Source organism: Tachyglossus aculeatus, chromosome 4 (genome assembly GCF_015852505.1).
Source record: "Tachyglossus aculeatus isolate mTacAcu1 chromosome 4, mTacAcu1.pri, whole genome shotgun sequence".
Classification (NCBI taxonomy): Eukaryota; Metazoa; Chordata; class Mammalia; order Monotremata; family Tachyglossidae; genus Tachyglossus; species Tachyglossus aculeatus.
This window is the reverse complement of record NC_052069.1, coordinates 88916940-88936259: the sequence shown is the minus strand read 5'-3', so window position 1 is coordinate 88936259 and position 19320 is coordinate 88916940. Positions and strand designations below refer to the sequence as shown.

General features: G+C 44.7%; 1 protein-coding gene across 1 annotated transcript in view; it reads right to left on the bottom strand.

Annotated features, from left to right (window-relative positions):
- Positions 1 to 607: 607 nt before the first annotated feature.
- The window catches only part of TP53INP1 (tumor protein p53 inducible nuclear protein 1), a 19538-nt gene continuing 825 nt past the window's right edge, over positions 608 to 19320 (bottom strand). The window contains exons 2-5 of the mRNA XM_038744550.1: positions 10571 to 10825; positions 9335 to 9680; positions 7607 to 7640; positions 608 to 1315 (exon numbers count right to left, since the gene is read on the bottom strand). Coding sequence (XP_038600478.1) covers positions 1298 to 1315; positions 7607 to 7640; positions 9335 to 9680; positions 10571 to 10682 — 510 coding nt within the window. The 5' untranslated portion in view covers positions 10683 to 10825 and the 3' untranslated portion in view covers positions 608 to 1297. The remainder of the gene's footprint in view (positions 1316 to 7606; positions 7641 to 9334; positions 9681 to 10570; positions 10826 to 19320) is intronic.

The following is a 19320-nucleotide window of genomic DNA, read 5'->3' as shown; positions in this document are numbered from 1 at the left end:
GGACCGTGCTCAGCACACACCTGGTGCTCAATAAATGTGATTGTCTAAAGCCATACAGTATTAAGAGCTTCCATTAAGGGAAAAAAAAACCCAAAAAGCTCAGAACATGACTGCTAACCCTGAATTAGAGACTTTCCCCCACCCTCAGTATCAAGCTTCAAAGGAAAGCTTCCAGCAGGACCCCAACAAGGCCCCTGTATATCCGTCTTGGATAACTCTGGAAATTAAACTCAAGTTTAAGGTGATGTTTGAAATCTACAGGATTACGGCTACTTTCTGAATTCCATCTAAGAAGTGGGGAGAGAGAGGCAGTGGTCAAAAATAGAGGACGGCAACCAGATTTTGTTATTAGCCAGAGTTCTGGACAGATGGGCTTATACCTAAAGTTACCCAAGCCCTTTCTTTTAATTTCACTGCGCGAAGTGGGAATTTGTCTCCAATACCTGTAGTGCCTGTACCACGTGAGACAGGGATGGCAAGTGAAAAATCTAATTTACCTTCAAGCTTAATGTACCTGATGTGTCAGAGTGACCTTTCTGACTAATCTGAGGCAGGAGTGGAATATTAAGTTACACTTCAATAGAAAAATTCAGTCAGAATTCTACCATATACTTAGGCAACAGTCACCTTTAATGCTTGGTTAATGTGGAATATGCATCCATTATATACAGAAAAGGTTATCAAGTATTGGTCATTAAAGTGTATGACTGACCCTGAGAATAAGTTGTTTTGATTAATATAAAATATAACATGTGAAGGATGCCTAGTCCACAGCTCAACCAGGAACTTCTTTAACTAGCCATGAAGTCCGACTATGTAGAGTTACAACATTACAAAAAAGACATCTCCTGAACACGAAACATTGCAGTTGTACTGATATGTTTTCAAAACATTAGAAAAGTTTTTTTTACAAAGAGTAAGGCATTTTTTAGTGATACACAGTATGGAAATGTGGTTTCAGAGTTAACCATGCTCTGTGATAAATTGGTCATAAATTGTCTCCAAATAGGTATCACACACACGCACAGTATTCTATCAGAGTTATGATTTAAACTGAAAAAATCCTCAATAATTGTACTGACGCTGGCAAGGCTGGTGCACAATCAGTCCACTGTGCTTGGTTTGCCGGGAGTGGCAATCCCTGGTAAGATTTTGGCGACGGAGGCTATTTCTAGTCAGAGAATGTCTTTCGCTGTGTTCTTTTACCCGTGGGGTAGGGCGCAAGCTCTTGGTTTGTTCCAGAAAAGTCGTGGGAGTAGCGAGGGCCGTAACGTAGCAGCGGATGTGCTGCCCCAGCTCATTTGGTGCTTCCCTCCTGGAAAAGGAGAAAAGTTAGTTTTAGGACGAGCACGTTTCTAATCTAACACCGAAGATACACAGTAATTAGAGGTGACAGGATTCATTTTACATCTAGTGGTCTTTGCGAACCTATCCTTTTTATGGTATTTAAGTGCTTACTATGTGCCGGGCACTGTGCTAAGCACTGGGGTACGTACAAGCTGATCGGGTTGAACACAGTCCGTGTATCACGTGGGGCTCCCAGCCAACCCCCATTTTACAAGGAGGTAACTGAGGCACAGAGAAGCCTACTGAGAGCTCACCTCCTCCAGGAGGCCTTCCCAGACTGAGCCCCTTCCTTCCTCTCCCCCTCGTCCCCCTCTCCATCCCCCCCATCTTACCTCCTTCCCTTCCCCACAGCACCTGTTTATATGTTTGTACATATTTATTACTCTATCTATTTATTTATTTTACTTGTACATATCTATTCTATTTATTTTGTTAGTATGTTTGGTTTTGTTCTCTGTCTCCCCCTTTTAGACTGTGAGCCCACTATTGGGTAGGGACTGTCGCTATGTGTTGCCAACTTGTACTTCCCAAGCGCTTAGTACAGTGCTCTGCACACAGTAAGCGCTCAATAAATACAATTGATGATGATGATAATAATAATAATAATGATGGCATTTAAGCACTTACTACGTGCAAAGCACTGTTCTAAGCGCTGGGGAGGATACAAAGTGATTAGGTTGTCCCACGTGGGGCTCACAGACTTAATCCCCATACCATAATATATTATATTATATATTATATATATATTACTATATGTTGCCAACTTGTACTTCCCAAGCGCTTAGTACAGTGCTCTGCACACAGTAAGCGCTCAATAAATACAATTGATGATGATGATAATAATAATAATAATAATAATGATGGCATTTAAGCACTTACTACGTGCAAAGCACTGTTCTAAGCGCTGGGGAGGATACAAAGTGATTAGGTTGTCCCACGTGGGGCTCACAGACTTAATCCCCATACCATAATATATTATATTATATATATTATATGTTGCCAACTTGTACTTCCCAATCGCTTAGTACAGTGCTCTGCACACAGTAAGCGCTCAATAAATACGACTGATTGATTGATTATTAAGCGCTTACTATGTGCAAAGCACCGTTCTAAGCGCTGGGGAGGTCACAGGGCGATCAGGTTGTCCCCCAGTCTTCATCCCCATTTGACGGATTGACGACGACTTGTGCAAGGTCACACAGCAGGAAGGCGGTGGAGCTGGGATTAGAACCCAGATCTTTCTGATTCCCATTCCCTTGCTCTGTCCTTCAGGCCACACTGCCTTCCCTTGGCTATTGCATGGACAAAGGAAGAGTTGGGCGTTCTTATAAAGCCATGTTCATCCTTGGTCTAAAAAAAAAATAAAATAAAATTCTGGCCTACAATTTTCTTCCCATCGCCCTATCCGTGCCATTGGATGGCAGTGGGAGGCGCGGGGAATTGCGCATCTCCAACTCCGCTGTATCTCAAAACGTTTCCTCTTCCTCCATAACAAGCTATTGGACTGTAAGAGAACAGTTAGGAGATACTTCTGGATAAGGAACCCCCGTCTTTAAAAACTTGGCTGTTGATGGAGTCGCAAAAATGCCACCTCACCCCCAAATCACTTTTGCCCGTATTTTTAAACTCTGTGGCACCTCCCTTCCTTTTTCTTTTAGCGTCCGTCTCCCCCACTAAGTAGCAAGCTCCCTGAGGTTGGGAGTTGTGTCGAGGTTGGGAGCTGTGTCTACCGGAGAAGCAGCGTGGCTCAGTGGAAAGAGTACGGGCTCTGGAGTCAGAGGTCATGGGTTCAAATCCCGGCTCCGCCACTTAGCTGTGTGACTTTGGGCAAGTCACTTAACTTCTCTGGGCCTCAGCTTCCTCAGCAAATGGGGATTAAAGACTGTGAGCCCGCCGTGGGACAACCTGATCACCTTGTAACCTCCCCAGTGCTTAGAACAGTGCTTTGCGCATAGTAAGCACTTAATAAATGCCATCATTATTATTATTATTATTACCAACCCCTACCGTATTCTCCCTGGTGTTGTGGTACAGTTTGCCACACAGAGAAAGCGCTGCAATACTGTTGATACCGGAGGCTTTTTTTGTTAACTCTATACTCAGGTCTATAATACAGAAGCAGCGTGGCTCAGTGGAAAGAGCCCGGGCTTTGGAGTCAGCGGTCATGGGTTCGAATCCCAGCTTGCCACATGTCTGCTGTGTGACCTTGGGCAAGTCACTTAACTTCTCTGAGCCTCAGTTACCTCTCATCTGTAAAATGGGGAGATTAAGACTGTGAGCCCCACGTGGGACCCCCCCCCCAGCGCTTAGAACAGTGCTTTGCACATAGTAAGCGCTTAACAAATGCCAACATTATTATTATTATTAAAGGCTATAATATAGCTATAATTCTATTCATTCTGACGGTTTTGACACCTGTCTACGTGTTTTTGTTTTGCTGTCTCCCCCTTCTAGACTGTGAGCCCATCGTTGGGTAGGGACCGTCTCTATATGTTGCCGACTTGTACTTCCCAAGCGCTTAGTACAGTGCTCTGCACACAGTAAGCGCTCAATAAATACGACTGAATGAATGAATGAATGAAGGCTGTGATCTTGCAACCCTCTCAGGGTCGCACCTGGAGAGTCTCCACTACCCTACCGTCTCGACTATCAATCAATCAAATTTATTGAGCGCGAATGAATGAATGACAGGGACTGTGCCCAACCTGATTAGCTTGTACATACTCCAGTGCTTAGAACAGTGCTTTACAATCAATCGTATTTACTGAGCGCTTACTGTGTGCAGAGCACTGGACTAAGCGCTGGGGAAGTACAAGTTGGCAACATATAGAGACGGTCCCTACCCAACAGTGGGCTCACAGTCTAGAAGAAAAGTTCTATCTCAGTACTCCTAAGTCAATCAATCGTATTTATTGAGCGCTTACTGTGTGCAGAGCACTGTACTAAGCGCTGGGGAAGTACAAGTTGGCAACATATAGAGACGGTCCCTACCCAACAGTGGGCTCAAAGTCTAGAAGAAAAGTTCTCTCAGTACTCCTAAGTCAATCAATCGTATTTATTGAGCGCTTACTGTGTGCAGAGCACTGGACTAAGCCCTTGGGAAGTCCAAGTTGGCAACACATAGAGACGGTCCCTACCCAACAGTGGGCTCACGGTCTAAAAGGGGGAGACAGAGAACAAAACCAAACATACTAACAAAATAAAATAAATAGAAGAGATGTGTACAAGTAAAATAGAGTAATAAATATGTACAAACATATATACATATATACAGGTGCTGTGGGGAAGGGAAGGAGGTAAGGTGGGGGGGGATGGAGAGGGAGAGCTCCTCTTTAGCTCTGAGGAACTAAGGGGCTTACTGAGCGCCTACTTCGGGTCACGCTTAACCAATCATCACCATCATCATCAATTTATTGAGTGCTTACGGGGTGCAGAGCACTCTACTCTAGGAGGGAGAGTCACGCAGAGGCCTATCCAGTCCATTCCTAGCCTGGCCAGCGGCTAGCGAGCGGAAGGCCATCCGCGACAAGTCAAGACTCCCCTGGGCTGGGCCGCAGCGGCCTGGGACCGAGCCGAGGGCGGGGACTCGCGTTTGCCGCGCGGATGGTAGACCACTTCTGGGTTTTCATTCATTCAATCGTATTTATTGAGCGCTTACTGTGTGCAGAGCACTGTACTAAGCGCTTGGGAAGTCCAAGTTGGCAACATCTAGAGACGGTCCCTACCCAACAGTGGGCTCACAGTCTAGGAGACTTTGTGCAGTATGCTCTCTAGGCGCTTGGGAATTACAGAATAACCAAGTGGCATGTTCCCTAATCAATCAGTCAATCGCATGTATTAAGCACTTACTATGTGCAGAGCATTGTTCTACGCACTTGGGAGAGTATAGCCCAACAGGTTTAGCAGACACATTCCCTGCCCGTAACGAGCCTACAGCCTAGAGGGGGAGCCAGACATTTCTATGAATAAGTTTATTTATATTTATAATATTCATATAATATATTATAATATATATAAATATAATATATTTATAATATTCATATTATTTATTAAGTTTAATTTATAATAATTTAAAGATATGTACATAAGGGCTGAGGATGGAGGGCATATTAAATATTGAATGTACAAGGGATCTCACCATCCAACCGCATTCGAACTGGGGGAGACAGCTATAAAAAATATTTACCACTGGAGTCAGTTTCCCCTCCCTCCAGTCTCTCCCCCCTTTCCAATGCACACTTAACCCTGCTGCCTGGATAATGTTGCTAAAACATCACTCTGCACATCTTGCTGCCCCTCAAGAATCCATCAGTGGTATTTATGGAGTGCTTACGATGTACAGAACACTGAATTAAGAGTTTTGACCAAGGAAACTCCACGGATCCACTGCCGGACGGCAGGTGGGAGGTGGGGCGTTCCGGGAGAGAGGTGTCCGGGGTGTCGCTACGGGTCGGAGATGACTCGACAGCGTAAGACAAGTGATCTTGCGCTGCTGTGCAGTCAACGAGGGGGTGCAGTCCCCCCCACCCCAGTGCAGCGGTTTGCTAATGTCGCACACGCTGAGCACCCGCAGGCTCCTATCAGAAGGACCTTCTGACGCTGCCCCGGCTGCACAGTAAAACATACACTATGGCAGAATGGAGGTTATTGCATTTATTCTCCTAGTTTAGGGGCCCAGAGGCATTAGACGACGAGACAGCAAACTTTACTGCGTTCAGCTGTGAATGTGATTTTTCTGGCATGGGGTAATTTTCAAGCAGTGGCTCGGCAGAAAGAGCATGCGTGGGCTTTGGAGTCGGGGGGCACGGGTTCAAGTTTTAGACTTTTAGACTGTGAGCCCAGTGTTGGGTAGGGACTGTCTCTATATGTTGCCAATTTGTACTTCCCAAGCGCTTAGTACAGTGCTCTGCACATAGTAAGCGCTCAATAAATGATTGATTGATGGTGAGCCCCACGTGGGACAACCTGACCACCTTGTATCCCCCCAGCGCTTAGAACAGTGCCTTGCACATAGTAAGCGCTTAATAAATGCCATTATTATTATTATTAATAATTATTTGGGCAAGTCACTTCACTTCTCTGTGCCTCAGTTCCCTCATCTGTAAAATGGGGATTAAGCCTGTGAGCCCCCGGGGGACAACCTGACCACCTTGTAACCTCCCCAGTGCTCAGAACAGTGCTTTGCACATAGTAAGCGCTTAATAAATTCCATTATTATTGTGGAAAAGACCACAGCCCTGGGAGTCAGAGGTCCTGGGTTCTAATCCCAGCTTCTGCCCCTTGTCTGCTGCGTGACCTTGGGCAAGACGCTTCACTTCTCCGGGCCTCAGTTTCCTCACCTGTAAAAGAGTCAGGGCCTGTTCTCTTTCTTACTTAGACTGTGAGGCCCCATGTGGGACAAGGACTGGGCTTGCTCTTGTTAACTTGTATCTACCCCAGTGCTTAGTACAAGTTCTTTGCACACAGGAGGGCCTGAGAGAGACCGCAATTAATGTTTAAACAGTAGTCTGTAGATGCTCCCTCTAAAACAAATGCTGCATTTGGACTTCAGCTGACACCCTTCCTTACTCCCTCCTTTCAGTTTCAGTTTAGTGTTAAGGCTGGGCCCTCCAATCCTGGAGCTCAGCTCATGAGGAGCTGCATCAGGCAGGGTTAAAACACCATTTTCATTTCATTCAATCGTATTTATTGAGCGCTTACTGTGTGCACAGCACTGTACTAAGCGCTTGGGAGATAACACATTCCCTGCCCACCGCGAGCTTACAGTCCAGAGGAGGAGACAGACTAAGTTTTCCACCGGTGCTGCATTCTACTTGGTGGTTGTGGTCTGTGGAAAATTCAAAAAGATACTTGAAAATAACTAAGAGGTTCTATGTTTCTTTAGGAAACGTTAACTATGACAGCCCCCACAGAATCCATTAAAACTAATTCTTTCTACCCTGAAGGCTATTTTTACAATAAGCAGCCGAAACTCTCCAAGAGCCATTCTACATATGGAAATCAAGTGCCCACAGCTGCTCTAGGCTTATTTTGGTTGCAAGGGAGTGGCTACTGAATGGTAAATTGCCCGTCCGTTCGTATTCCTAAAATAAAACTTTTCCAAGGAGAGTAAATGATCATACGAACTTTACTAACAATGAGCAGGTTTGAAAACTAGTACATTTTTAAACCTTTTCAGTGAACAATAAACAACCTTTAGACTTACTAGCAGATGGATTAAAAACAAAAAACAGCATGGTCCCAAAGTGAGAATACTTACTGTGCCAGTGAGCCTTAAGCAGGTTTTCCTGGCCCTACAATGTTAAATGGTGAACTTATTAAATCACTAGAATGACTTCATATGCTTCAATTTTACTATATGAATTTGATCAAATTACTTGCTTACAATCAAGTCATTAAGTGGCATTTATCTTAATCGTCTGATCTGGGCACCCTAGAAATTGATCATACAAACAACTTAAACAGAAGCTAAGCAGGGACAGTTCCCTTTTTCCCCAATACGATTGATTGATTGATTTTTCAAGTTGTTTACCGTGACATCCTGGGACTGTTTCAACACAATTACTGATCACGTTGACCTCTTAAAAACAATGCTGATTTTTTACTCTTTGGATAAGACAGATCAGAGTGAGATGGTAGGAGACCAAACTTTATTATTCATTCATTCAATCGTATTTATTGAGCGCTTACTGTGTGCGGAGCACTGTATTATTCCGATTTAACACACTAGGTCATCCTAAATATGAAAGGTGATAACTGATATGCATCATGGAATCATGTCAAATGCATTTCAAAACAGAGAGTCTGTCACATTGGAAAGCAAGGTACAGTGTCGGCAAACTGATATTCTCAAAGTTAAAACAGAATTAGACTAATCCTGAATTTTTCCTCAGAGGATTTAGGGTAAGAACTCGATTTTTAAATTTATTGGAGTTTAAGGGAAAAAAAAGTTGAGTGCAATGTATTAAAATTTGCACTTAAAAACTTGTTTTTGACCTGTATTTCTGGTCACTTCTTTTTAGGAGATAAACCATAATATCCAGTGCCAGTCTTGTTGGTAACCAGGGGGACACTGGATCCCTCCCTCTCCCATGCCAGCTGAAGGCAGATTTCTCAACCTCTTCTCTCTTTACCCATTAAGAAAAGGTTTGACTGGGAATCTTGCCAAAATTAAGCTCTGGCACTGTGGAAAAAAATCCCAAATGAATTGTAATTTTTTTTCCCCTGGGATCAGACAGCAATTGTCCCTCACAAAACTACAAATTTAAGATTTCACTGTTCATTCAGCCAACTCTTAGATAACTTGATCAAAAGTGTATACTCCCCTCAAACTTCCTCCTGCAGTTTTAACTATAGGATACAAAATGGAATTTAAACTCTGGAAGAAAGAAAAGAGGCCCAGAAGAGTTTCTCGTCAGGGAAACTGAATATCTTCTCTCATGTGCTAAGGTTTATCCTTTACCATTGTATACAAATGATTGTGCAATAGACTGGTTATTTTTAATAGTTGCTAAATTTTTGGCCAGTTGAAATTATCTTAATCTTCCTGCAAAAAGAATATTCATCAGGATTAAGTTCATAGCGAAATGCGTAAAAAGAAAAAAATTTCACTAGTTGCCCATAAAGGTACCGAATAATTCTAACTTATGCATGCTGTTGAATTACTGAGCTATTAGATGGTTAAACTGTGGGTCATCTTCCCTACTTTCGGGTTATTTATGACATGCAAACTTGGGTAAATGTCATCCTTTGGAAGGAAATAGAGGGAGTTGTAGTTGAATTGTCCTGTGAAAAGCAAGAATCCAGTTGTCTGGAATCTCTTGCAAGAACAGAAAGTTTTCTACTCTTGCATTTGGACCTCGTATCTAGAAACCACCTAAAATTCGCAGCAACTGTGATCTCAATTCTACTGACATCAAACAGGCAGACAACCCCTAAAACGACAGCTTGGAGTGACGCTTTCGGTAAAATGCTTAAAACAACTTACCTGGGACTGCTGGAATTATGAAACTCTTCGGCCGCGCAGTTGGTCTCGTTGAGACTGCGGCAAGAGCCGTGGACGGCATACACGGACATGCTGGGATGTTCGATCAGAAGGTTCTCCATGGGACTGGTCTCCACCTTGATAGCGGTTAATCCACCTGCAGTAAAACATGGGGGCGGGGTGATAAACCAGCTCTCCTCCATCGGACAGGACTCAAACTGGATGAAGCAGGAGTCGCTGGCTTCGGTCAAGCATTCTAGAGAAGCTGGGAGGCAGGGAAACACTGGCGGGTGATCGTCGGATGACTCTTCACTGGCGTCTTCTTCAGATGAAAAGCTCGTGCAGTTGTCTAGGTGTCCGCCGCACAGTCCAGGGTGTCACGGTTAGGTAAAGTCACCGTCGGAAGAGGGGCCAAATCCATTATGCATCGAAAAAGAATGAGAAAAATACTATTAACACCACTTTACGTCTTCGCTTCTATTCGTATATAAAGGGTGAACCAAAGCAGGCACCGTGCGCTTGTCTTCACCGTTATCCCATAATCAAGCAACAGGTGTAAAGCCCTGTGTTGGGACTTATGGTTTCCCAGAGAGCCAAAAAAACAAGACTGGTGATGTAAAAGTGTAAAAGTGACTAACAAATTGGTTCCCTAGCGCATGAAACTAGTATCAATCTTATGGATCACTTGAAACACTGATTCAGGGATTGTGTCACCTTGGGCAAGTCACTTCACTGTGCCTCAGTTATCTCATCTGGAAAGTGGGGATTGAAGCGGCGAGTCCCACGTGGGACAAGGACCGTGTTCAACCCAATTGACTTCTATCCACCCCAGTGCTTAGAACATAGTAAACATTTCAATACCACAATTATTATTGTTACATAGTAAAAGCTTAACAAATACTACAATTATATTATGTTCATCTTTGTGCTTGATGCCATACACAGATGTAACAGTTGCACTGAGCAAAAAAACTAAGTAGGGAGACTAGACCAAAAGTTATTTGATGACTTTCGATGTCTAGGCCCTTGCCTTGTCTTGGAAGTGCTTCAGTACAGTGCCTGAGCACTTAAATACCAAAATTATTAATTATACCACATCCAGCTTTAATTAATTTAGTAGAATTTAGTTGTCCCCACTCCTCCTGCTTTAGAGTTGTTGGTTTACTTATGTAAAATCTATAAAAATGCCTTTAAAAAAAAGTAAATCCGTCAGTAAGTTACATATACCAGAGTCCTTACCTATAAAATCAACAAGAATCCATTCATCATCTTCTTTTTCACTAAATTCTGGTTCTTGGCTAGAAGAATGATTGATTTCACCCATGAGCATGCTATTCAGCCTTTGGAACATTCTTAAGGCAAGAGTGAGGTCTGGCTAGTTGATCTTCGTATCTTGGTACTTCAGAAAGCACTGGTCTTCAACTAGCCAAATGGCACATGAAGGAGACAGAAGTGCGTAGATGCTAACAATTTGTCGAGTATGAAATTCACAAGCTGCGAGAAAAAAAACGAACTGTAAACTGGCATTGAAAGACAACCCAAAAGGCTTGAAATTTTTATTAAAAAAACAACTAAGGTTTACTTTTTTAAATGGCATTAAGCGCTTACTATGTGCCAGGTACTGTACTAAGCACCCCTCGGGGCAGATACAAGCTAATCAGGTTACAAGCTAATGGGGGGGGTCACAGTATTAATCCCCATTTCACAGCTGAGGTAACTGAAGCACAGAGAAGTGAAGTGGCTTGCCCAAAGTCACACAGCAGACAAGTGGAGAGGTCAGGATTAGAACCCAGCTCCTGACTCCCAACCCTGGGCTCTACTAGGTCATGTTGCTTCTCTTGTCTAAGAGGGTTGCAGGATTTCCTTCTCCCAAAGGCAGAGGGGAGAACAAATCTCCTTGTTAAGTGTTTAGTACAGTGCTCCGCGCACAGTAAGCACTCAAACGCCATTGATCGATAGAGAAGCAGCGTGGTTCAGTGGAAAGAGCATGGGCTTTGGAGTCAGAGGTCATGGGTTCAAATCCCAGCTCCGCCAATTGTCAGCTGTGTGACTTTGGGCAAGTCACTTAACTTCTCTATGCCTCAGTTACCTCATCTGTAAAATGGGGTCTAAGACTGTGAGCCCCCCGTGGGACAACCTGATCACCCTCTAACCTTCCCAGCGCTGAGAACAGCGCTTGCACATAGTAAGCGCTTAATAAATGTCGTCATCACGAGGTAGATTTTCTCGTCACGGCCCTCCCACCCTTCTAATTTTAGGGCTCGGCCTAATGCAGGAGGACAAGGGCCACCTCTCTTTTTCAACAGTCCATCTTTTAGACTGTGAGCCCACTGTTGGGTAGGGACTGTCTCTATATGTTGCCAATTTGTACTTCCCAAGCGCTTAGTACAGTGCTCTGCACATAGTAAGTGCTCAATAAATACGATTGATGATGATGATGATGATGATTTCCTCAACCAAAAAGGAACCGGGATTATTACATGCTGACTGTTGTTCACCTTGAAGCTTTTACGTTAGAGAAAAGTGGCTAGATTAAGCATGCATAATTCCCTCCAATTTTATACTTCGTCCCCACTTCTCCTCCCCCCACAAGACCTTAATCCAACTTCTTGGAAGAGGGACAGGGGCTATGGCCACCATCTTATTTTCCAAGCTATCCCAAGGACTACAGTGGATGGGCAAGGGGAAAAACTCTCCCTTGGACAAGTTCGTAGCCCCTTCCGGCATACTTTGTTTGGGCTTATCAAACCCACTCATTTATGAGTAAACGGTCAAACGCGGCCCACGAGTAGATATCCTGGGCAAAAAAGCAAGCAGTTATGTGGCAGTAAAGAGGGGATACAAATCAAATTAGTGTTTTGGTTTGTGTGGTGTTAGATGTTGACAATGTTGTCCAAGTATCAGACCTACACTTTCCTAGGACAGCTGAGAAAACTGGAATATTGATGAGATGCGACTTGGATTCTGTCTACCAACTCTGTTATACCATATTCTCCCCCAAATGCTTCATTCAGTCCGTCGTATTTATTGACCACTGGGTGCAGAGCACTGTACTAAGCACTTGGGGAGTACAATAAACAGGCACATTCCCTGCCCGCAATGAAGCGTTTAATACGGTGCCCTGCACACAGTAAGCACTCAATCAATCGTATTTATTGAGTGCTTACTATGTGCAGAGCACTGTAGTAAGCGCTTGGGAAGTACAAGTTGGCAACATATAGAGACAGTCCCTACCCAACAGGGGGCTCACAGTCTAAAAGGGGGAAGACAGAGAACAAAACCAAACATACTAACAAAATAAAATAGAATAGATATGTACAAGTAAAATAAATAAATAGAGTAATAAATATGTACAAACATATATACATATCATCATCATCATCAATCGTATTTATTGAGCGCTTACTATGTGCAGAGCACTGTACTAAGCGCTTGGGAAGTACAAATTGGCAACATATAGAGACTGTCCCTACCCAACAGTGGGCTCACAGTCTAAAAGGGGGAGACAGAGAACAAAACCAAACATACTAACAAAAATAGGATAGATATGTAGAAATAAATTAAATAAATAGAGTAAAAAAATATGTACAAACATATATACATATATACAGGTGCTGTGGGGGAAGGGAGGGAGGTAAGATGGGGGGATGGAGAGGGGGACGAGGGGGAGAGGAAGGAAGGGGCTCAGTCTGGGAAGGCCTCCTGGAGGAGGTGAGCTCTCAGCAGGGCCTTGAAGGGAGGAAGAGAGCGAGCTCAATACGATCGACTGGTTGCTCGAAACCCTGTGTGAACCCTGTGAGAAGCCCTAAACCCGTATTTGTCGCGCAGGTTGAGGGAATGCATAGATAAAAATGTTTCCCTGCAATAACTGGCTTAGAGGACCGAAATGCCGAGGCAAAACTAGAAGATTCAATCCCCAAACCAGAACTCTGACCCTATCCACAAAACATTAAAAGGTGGTAAATGGGTCTATTTATGGTATGGACATGCCTGTTCCCGGGGTTGGGGGAGACCAGCACTTCAGATTCTTTGGGGAAGCAGCATGGCCCCATGGAAGGAGCACGGGCTTTGGAGTCAGAGGTCACGGGTTCAAATCCCGGCTCCGCCACTTGTCAGCTGTGTGACTTTGGGCAAGTCCCTTCACTTCTCTGTGCCTCAGTTCCCTCACCTGGAAAATGGGGATGAAGACTGGGAACCCCCCGTGGGACAACCTGATCACCTTGTAAACTCCCCAGCGCTTGGAACAGTGCTTTGCACATAGTAAGCGCTTAATAAATGCCATTATTATTATTATTCAGATAACCAGCAATTGGGTGCAGGGGCGTGGCACTCACTGTCTTTTCACTGAAAGATTTCAAAGGTTAGGCCGGCTCTCTTGGCCCACTACGTTATTGGGAAATGTAGTGCCACCTAAAATAAGCTGGTCCATCACTTGTTGGGATCTACAGCTCAAACTCCTTTTTTCTGCAGTGCCGTCGCTCCACCTCAAACAAGAGGTTTGTTTGGCTGCTTTTGAAAGACTTTAGCAGCCCAACACATGGTATAAGGATTGGACTTTATATTGAAGGCAGACATCTAAATAGCATTTCAAATAGGAGCTCTTTTTCCTTACGGGTAAATGAGCAAATTAATATTATCAATAAAGTATTAAGCACACACTATGCCAAGCCCTGGGGTAGATACAAAATAATCAGGTTGGATGCAGTCCCGATCCACATGGGGCTCACGGTCTAAGTAGGATTTAATCAGAGAAGCAGGAGGAGCACGGGTTTGGGAGTCAGAGGTCATGGGTTCTAATCCCAGCTCCGCCACATGTCTGCTGTGTGACTTTGGGCAAGCCACTTCACTTCTCTGGGCCTCAGTCCCCTCATCTGTAAAATGGGGATTAAGGCTGTGAGCCCCACGTGGGACAACCTATTTAACTTGTATCCCTCCCAGCGCTGAGAACAGTGCTTTGCCCATAGTAAGCGCTTCAATGCCATCACCATTATTATCCCCCTTTTAAAGATGAGGAAACTGGCACAGAGATGTTAAGTGGCTTGCCTAAGGTCACACAGCAGACAAGTGACAAGACAGGATTAGAACTCAGGTCCTCTGACTCTCAGGCCTATTTTCTCTCCACTAGGCCACACTGAAACAACTTTGGGGTTGCATCACACCCGGGTTCTCCAGACTGGCTGAGAAACGCTTATTCAAGAGACCCTCAATACCGTCCCCCTGCTGAGTTACCCCACTTTCTGCTGCCCAGTTCTTAAGTAAGGAACCTTCAGATTTGGTTAAACACTTAATAATGATGGCATTTATTAAGTACTTACTATGTGCAAAGCACTGTTCTAAGCACTGGGGAGGTTACAAGGTGATCAGGTTGTCCCACGGGGGGCTCACAGTCTTCATCCCCATTTTACAGATGAGGTAACTGAGGCCCAGAAGTGAAGTGTCTTGCCCAAAGTCACTCAGCTGACAATTGGTGGAGCCGGGATTTGAACCCCTGACCTCTGACTCCAAAGCCCGGGCTCTTTCCACTGAGCCATGCTGCTTCTCCAATAATGATGGCATTTATTAAGCGCTTACTATGTGCAAAGCACTGTTCTAAGCGCTGGGGAGGTTACAAGGTGATCAGGTTGTCCCACGTGGGGCTCCCAGTCTTCATCCCCATTTTACAGATGAGGTAACTGAGGCCCAGAGAAGTGAAGTGACTTGCCCAAAGCCACTCAGCTGACAATTGGTGGAGCAGGGATTTGAACCCCTGACCTCTGACGCCAAAGCCCAGGCTCTTTCCACTGAGCCATGCTGCTTCTCCCATAATGATGGCATTTATTAAGCGCTTACTATGTGCAAAGCACTGTTCTAAGCGCTGGGGAGGTTACAAGGTGATCAGGTTGTCCCCTGGGGGGCTCACAGTCTTCATCCCCATTTTACAGATGAGGTAACTGAGGCCCAGAAGTGAAGTGACTTGCCCAAAGCCACTCAGCTGACAATTGGTGGAGCCGGGATTTGAACCCCTGACCTCTGACTCCAAAGCCCGGGCTCTTTCCACTGAGCCATGCTGCTTCTCCCATAATGATGGCATTTATTAAGCGCTTACTATGTGCAAAGCACTGTTCTATGCGTAATCCTAGGGGGAATAGCTAGTGGAGACAATGGGGAATAAATCTTAGAACGCTGATTAAGCACTGGCTTGTAAAAAAATCAGGCTCCGAAGTAAATTCATTCAGTTGCTGGTCATAATATGCATTTCATCTCCCACACAATAGTTTTTCCACCACTAAGAGGAGCAAGAGTCGTGGAAGCAATTCTATGCTTTTTCCTATGAAAATAATCATTTTTAAAACAACAGTAGTATTTGGTAAGCATTGTGCAGAGTGCTGGGGTAGATACCAGATAATCAGGTCAGACATTCCCTGGCCCACATGGAGCTCACAGTCTAAATAGGAGGGATAACACGTAATAAATCCCCATTTTACAGATGAGGAAACAAACAGACACAGAGAAGTTAAGGCCCGTGCTGTTTTCACTAGGCCTTGTTAGCTCAAGCTAGGCAAGTGAAAAGCTTTAAGAGTCCAATACACATGATCACAACCGGTCATATTTGTCCCTCAGCTATTACTTATTAAACAAAGTTCACTTGCATGCCTTCCTTGGTAGCCAAACAATTATCATCTAGAGAAGTGACGGGTTTTTTGAGCGCACTGCATTGTTTTAAGTCCAACAGCAGCACAGCCTTGGTTTCCTGCCCACAATTCTTAAGACAAGTTAAAATTAGAGAGTTGGGGAGGAGAAAGGGCAAGAAAGGTGATGACACAATTTGCTCAAACAAGATCCTGCATATTTGTTGTGGCATATAATTAGATTACCCAATAGATGAATAATGGGGCAATTTATGGTTAATGGGACGTAGCGTTACCATCAATTCTCTGTCAGCAGGGACTGGTGTCTTAGGAGTCTCTTGAACTTTCTCAAGGGACACCGGACTATTCAGTAGAGGCCAAACAGACACCATTAATGGATCATATTTACTGAGCACTGTGTGCAGAGCACTGTACAAAGTGCTTGGGAGTAAAGCACAACAAAATTAGACACACTCCCTTCCCACAACGGTTACTACTTATTATGCTTCTCCTCACAGCAGGATAACTTCTTAGTCACAGATTTTTTTTGGTCTGGGAAGCTATGCCTAAATAAGTGAATGAATTTTTAAAAATCAAATTTTAAAATAAAAAAAGTTGATCTAAACCATACTTCTGGCTAAGCCATCCATCTTGGGGCTTAGCTTTTGGATATGGGGACTTTTAAAACAAACGATGTCAACATCTTTATTTTAAGAACACTTTTCTCATCCCCTATGACCTCCATTGTTTCCATTTGGGAAAAAAATCGTGTTATTAGCCCAAGTGACACGAGATAATTTAACTTCGTTTAAAAGCAGTTTTGAATCATATTGCCAGCTGGGCTATTAAGCGGATTTAATTTCCCCAGAGCTTCACTCTCACTTGAGGGGTAATGACAACATTCAGAAACAGGACTGACTAGCAACAGGGGTAGCCTTGAATTTTAAAAGATGTATTAGTCTTGTGAGAGCAGAGATCTCCCTTGTGAAGATTACACTACTAGCAGATGGAAAAAGACAAACACTTTCCCCTGCCTAAGCTTCATTTCAAGCACTTTTTATCTTTGCTGATGAAACATCTGAATTATTTGGGGGGGGGGGGGTGCTAGGATCATTAAGTGATTTTATATAAATATTCCCTGTACTCCCAGGTTTAGGAAAGGGCCAGCCCCAACTATACAATCCGATTTGCTTGTATCCACCCCAGTGCATGGCACATAGTAAGCACTTAAAAGCCACAATTATTACATCCAGAATGTCAGAAGAGCTTAAATACAGCACAGTGAGGTGGCTGTTTCCTGTAAGAATCCTGAAAAATATAGATCAATTCTACGAAAGACCAGTCAGCTGCTATTTATTGAGTGCTTACTGGGTTTAGAGCGCTGTATTAAGCGCTTGGGCGAGTACAATACACTAGCTCTAGCTGGCATCCTGTTTCAGTGCTGTATTACAGTATGCAAAGTGCATCCTGTTTCTCCTTTCGAAATGCACAAGGGCAAAATTGCGTAGGAACATCACTGTGGCCATGTTAGGACACGTATTAGGAGGCACAACGGGAACAGGGATACAAGCCACGCTTGAATAGGAGCCGGGGGAAAAAAAAATCTAAGGATGGAAATATTAGGCTAGGTATCCAGTCCCAAATCCAGGCGCTAAAGCCAGGATTGTGCAGGCATTTTAAGGGGACACTGATGGCTCCAGTCCACAAGAACGATTCTGTGAAAAGAAAGGGGTGTAGGGGTGTGTATGTTTGTGTGGGTATTTGTGTATTTGTGTGTGCTAATTCTGTTTTACTTGGAAGAGTGCTTAGTATAGTACCTGTATATATAAACATATATGTATATATGTTTGTACGTATTTATTACTCTATTTTATTTGTACATATTTATTCTATTTATTTTATTTTGTTAATATGTTTTGTTTTGTTCTGTCTCCCCCTTCTAGACTGTGAGCCCGTTGTTAGGTAGGGACCGTCTCTATATGCCGTTATTATTATTATATGTTGCCAGCTTGTACTTCCCAAGCGCTCAGTGCAGTGCTCTGCACACAGTAAGCGCTCAATAAATACGATTGAATGAATGAATACAGTGCTCTGTGCATAGTTAAGCACTCAATACCCCTGAATAATTGATTAATGGAATTGAGACAGGCGCTGTAATAATAATAATAATAATAATAATAATGTTAGCATTTGTTAAGCGCTTACTATTGAAAGCACTGTTCTAAGCGCTGGGGGGGGATACAAAGTGATCAGGTTGCCCCATGTGGGGCTCACAGTCTTAATCCCCATTTTACAGATGAGGTCACCGAGGCCCAGAGAAGGGAAGTGACTTGCCTAGAGGAGCTTAGAACGGGGCTTTGCACATAGTAAGCGCTTAATAAATGCCATTTAAAAAAAAACAACAACTGGCCGCTCGTTGTGGGCAGGGAACAAGTCTACCACCTCTGTTGTATTGTACTCTCCCAAGCGCTTACCACAGTGGTCTGCACACGGTAAATGCTCCATAAATACGACTGACTGACTTATTATGACTAAATAAATCCTTCCTTCCGCGGGAGGAAGCGGCTGGCCGGCCGCGGGATGGGCTGGGTTTTAGGCACACTTGAGTCCGGGGAAAGTAAACAAGGGTGGAGGGAAGAGGGAGGAGGGGGAGGAAAGAGGGAGGAGGAGGAGGAAAGAGGGAGGAGGGACGAGGGAGGAGGAAAGAGGGAAGAGGAGGGAAGAGGGAGGAGGAGGAGGGAAGAGGGAGGAGGAAGAGGGAGGAGGAAGAGGGAGGAGGAAGAGGGAGGAGGAAGAGGGAGGAGGAAGAGGGAGGAGGAAGAGGGAGGAGGAGGATGGAGGAGGAGGAAGGAGGGGGAGGGGGAGGGGGAGGAGGAAGAGGGAGGAGGAGGAGGGAAGAGGGAGGAGGAGGGAAGAGGGAGGAGGAGGAGGGACGAGGGAGGAGGAGGGAAGAGGGAGGAGGAGGTGAAGGGGGGGGATGGAGGGGGAAGGGGGGGAGGAGGAGTGAAGGGGGGAGGAAGAGGGAAGGGGGGGGAGGAGGAGGGAAGGGGGAGGAGGAGGAGGAGGGAAGAGGGAGGAGGAGGAGGGAAGGGGAGGAGGAGGTGGGAAGGGGAGGAGGAGGAGGGAAGGGGGAGGAGGAGGGAAGGGGGAGGAGGAGGGAAGGGGGAGGAAGAGGGAAGGGGGAGGAAGAGGGAAGGGGGAGGAAGAGGGAAGGGGGAGGAAGAGGGAAGGGGGAGGAAGAGGGAAGGGGGAGGAGAGGGAAGGGGGAGGAAGAGGGAAGGGGGAGGAAGAGGGAAGGGGGAGGAGGAGGAAGAGGGAAGGAGGAGGGAAGGGGATGGAGAGGGAGGGGAGGAGGAAGACTTCCCCTCCAGCACCTGGAGG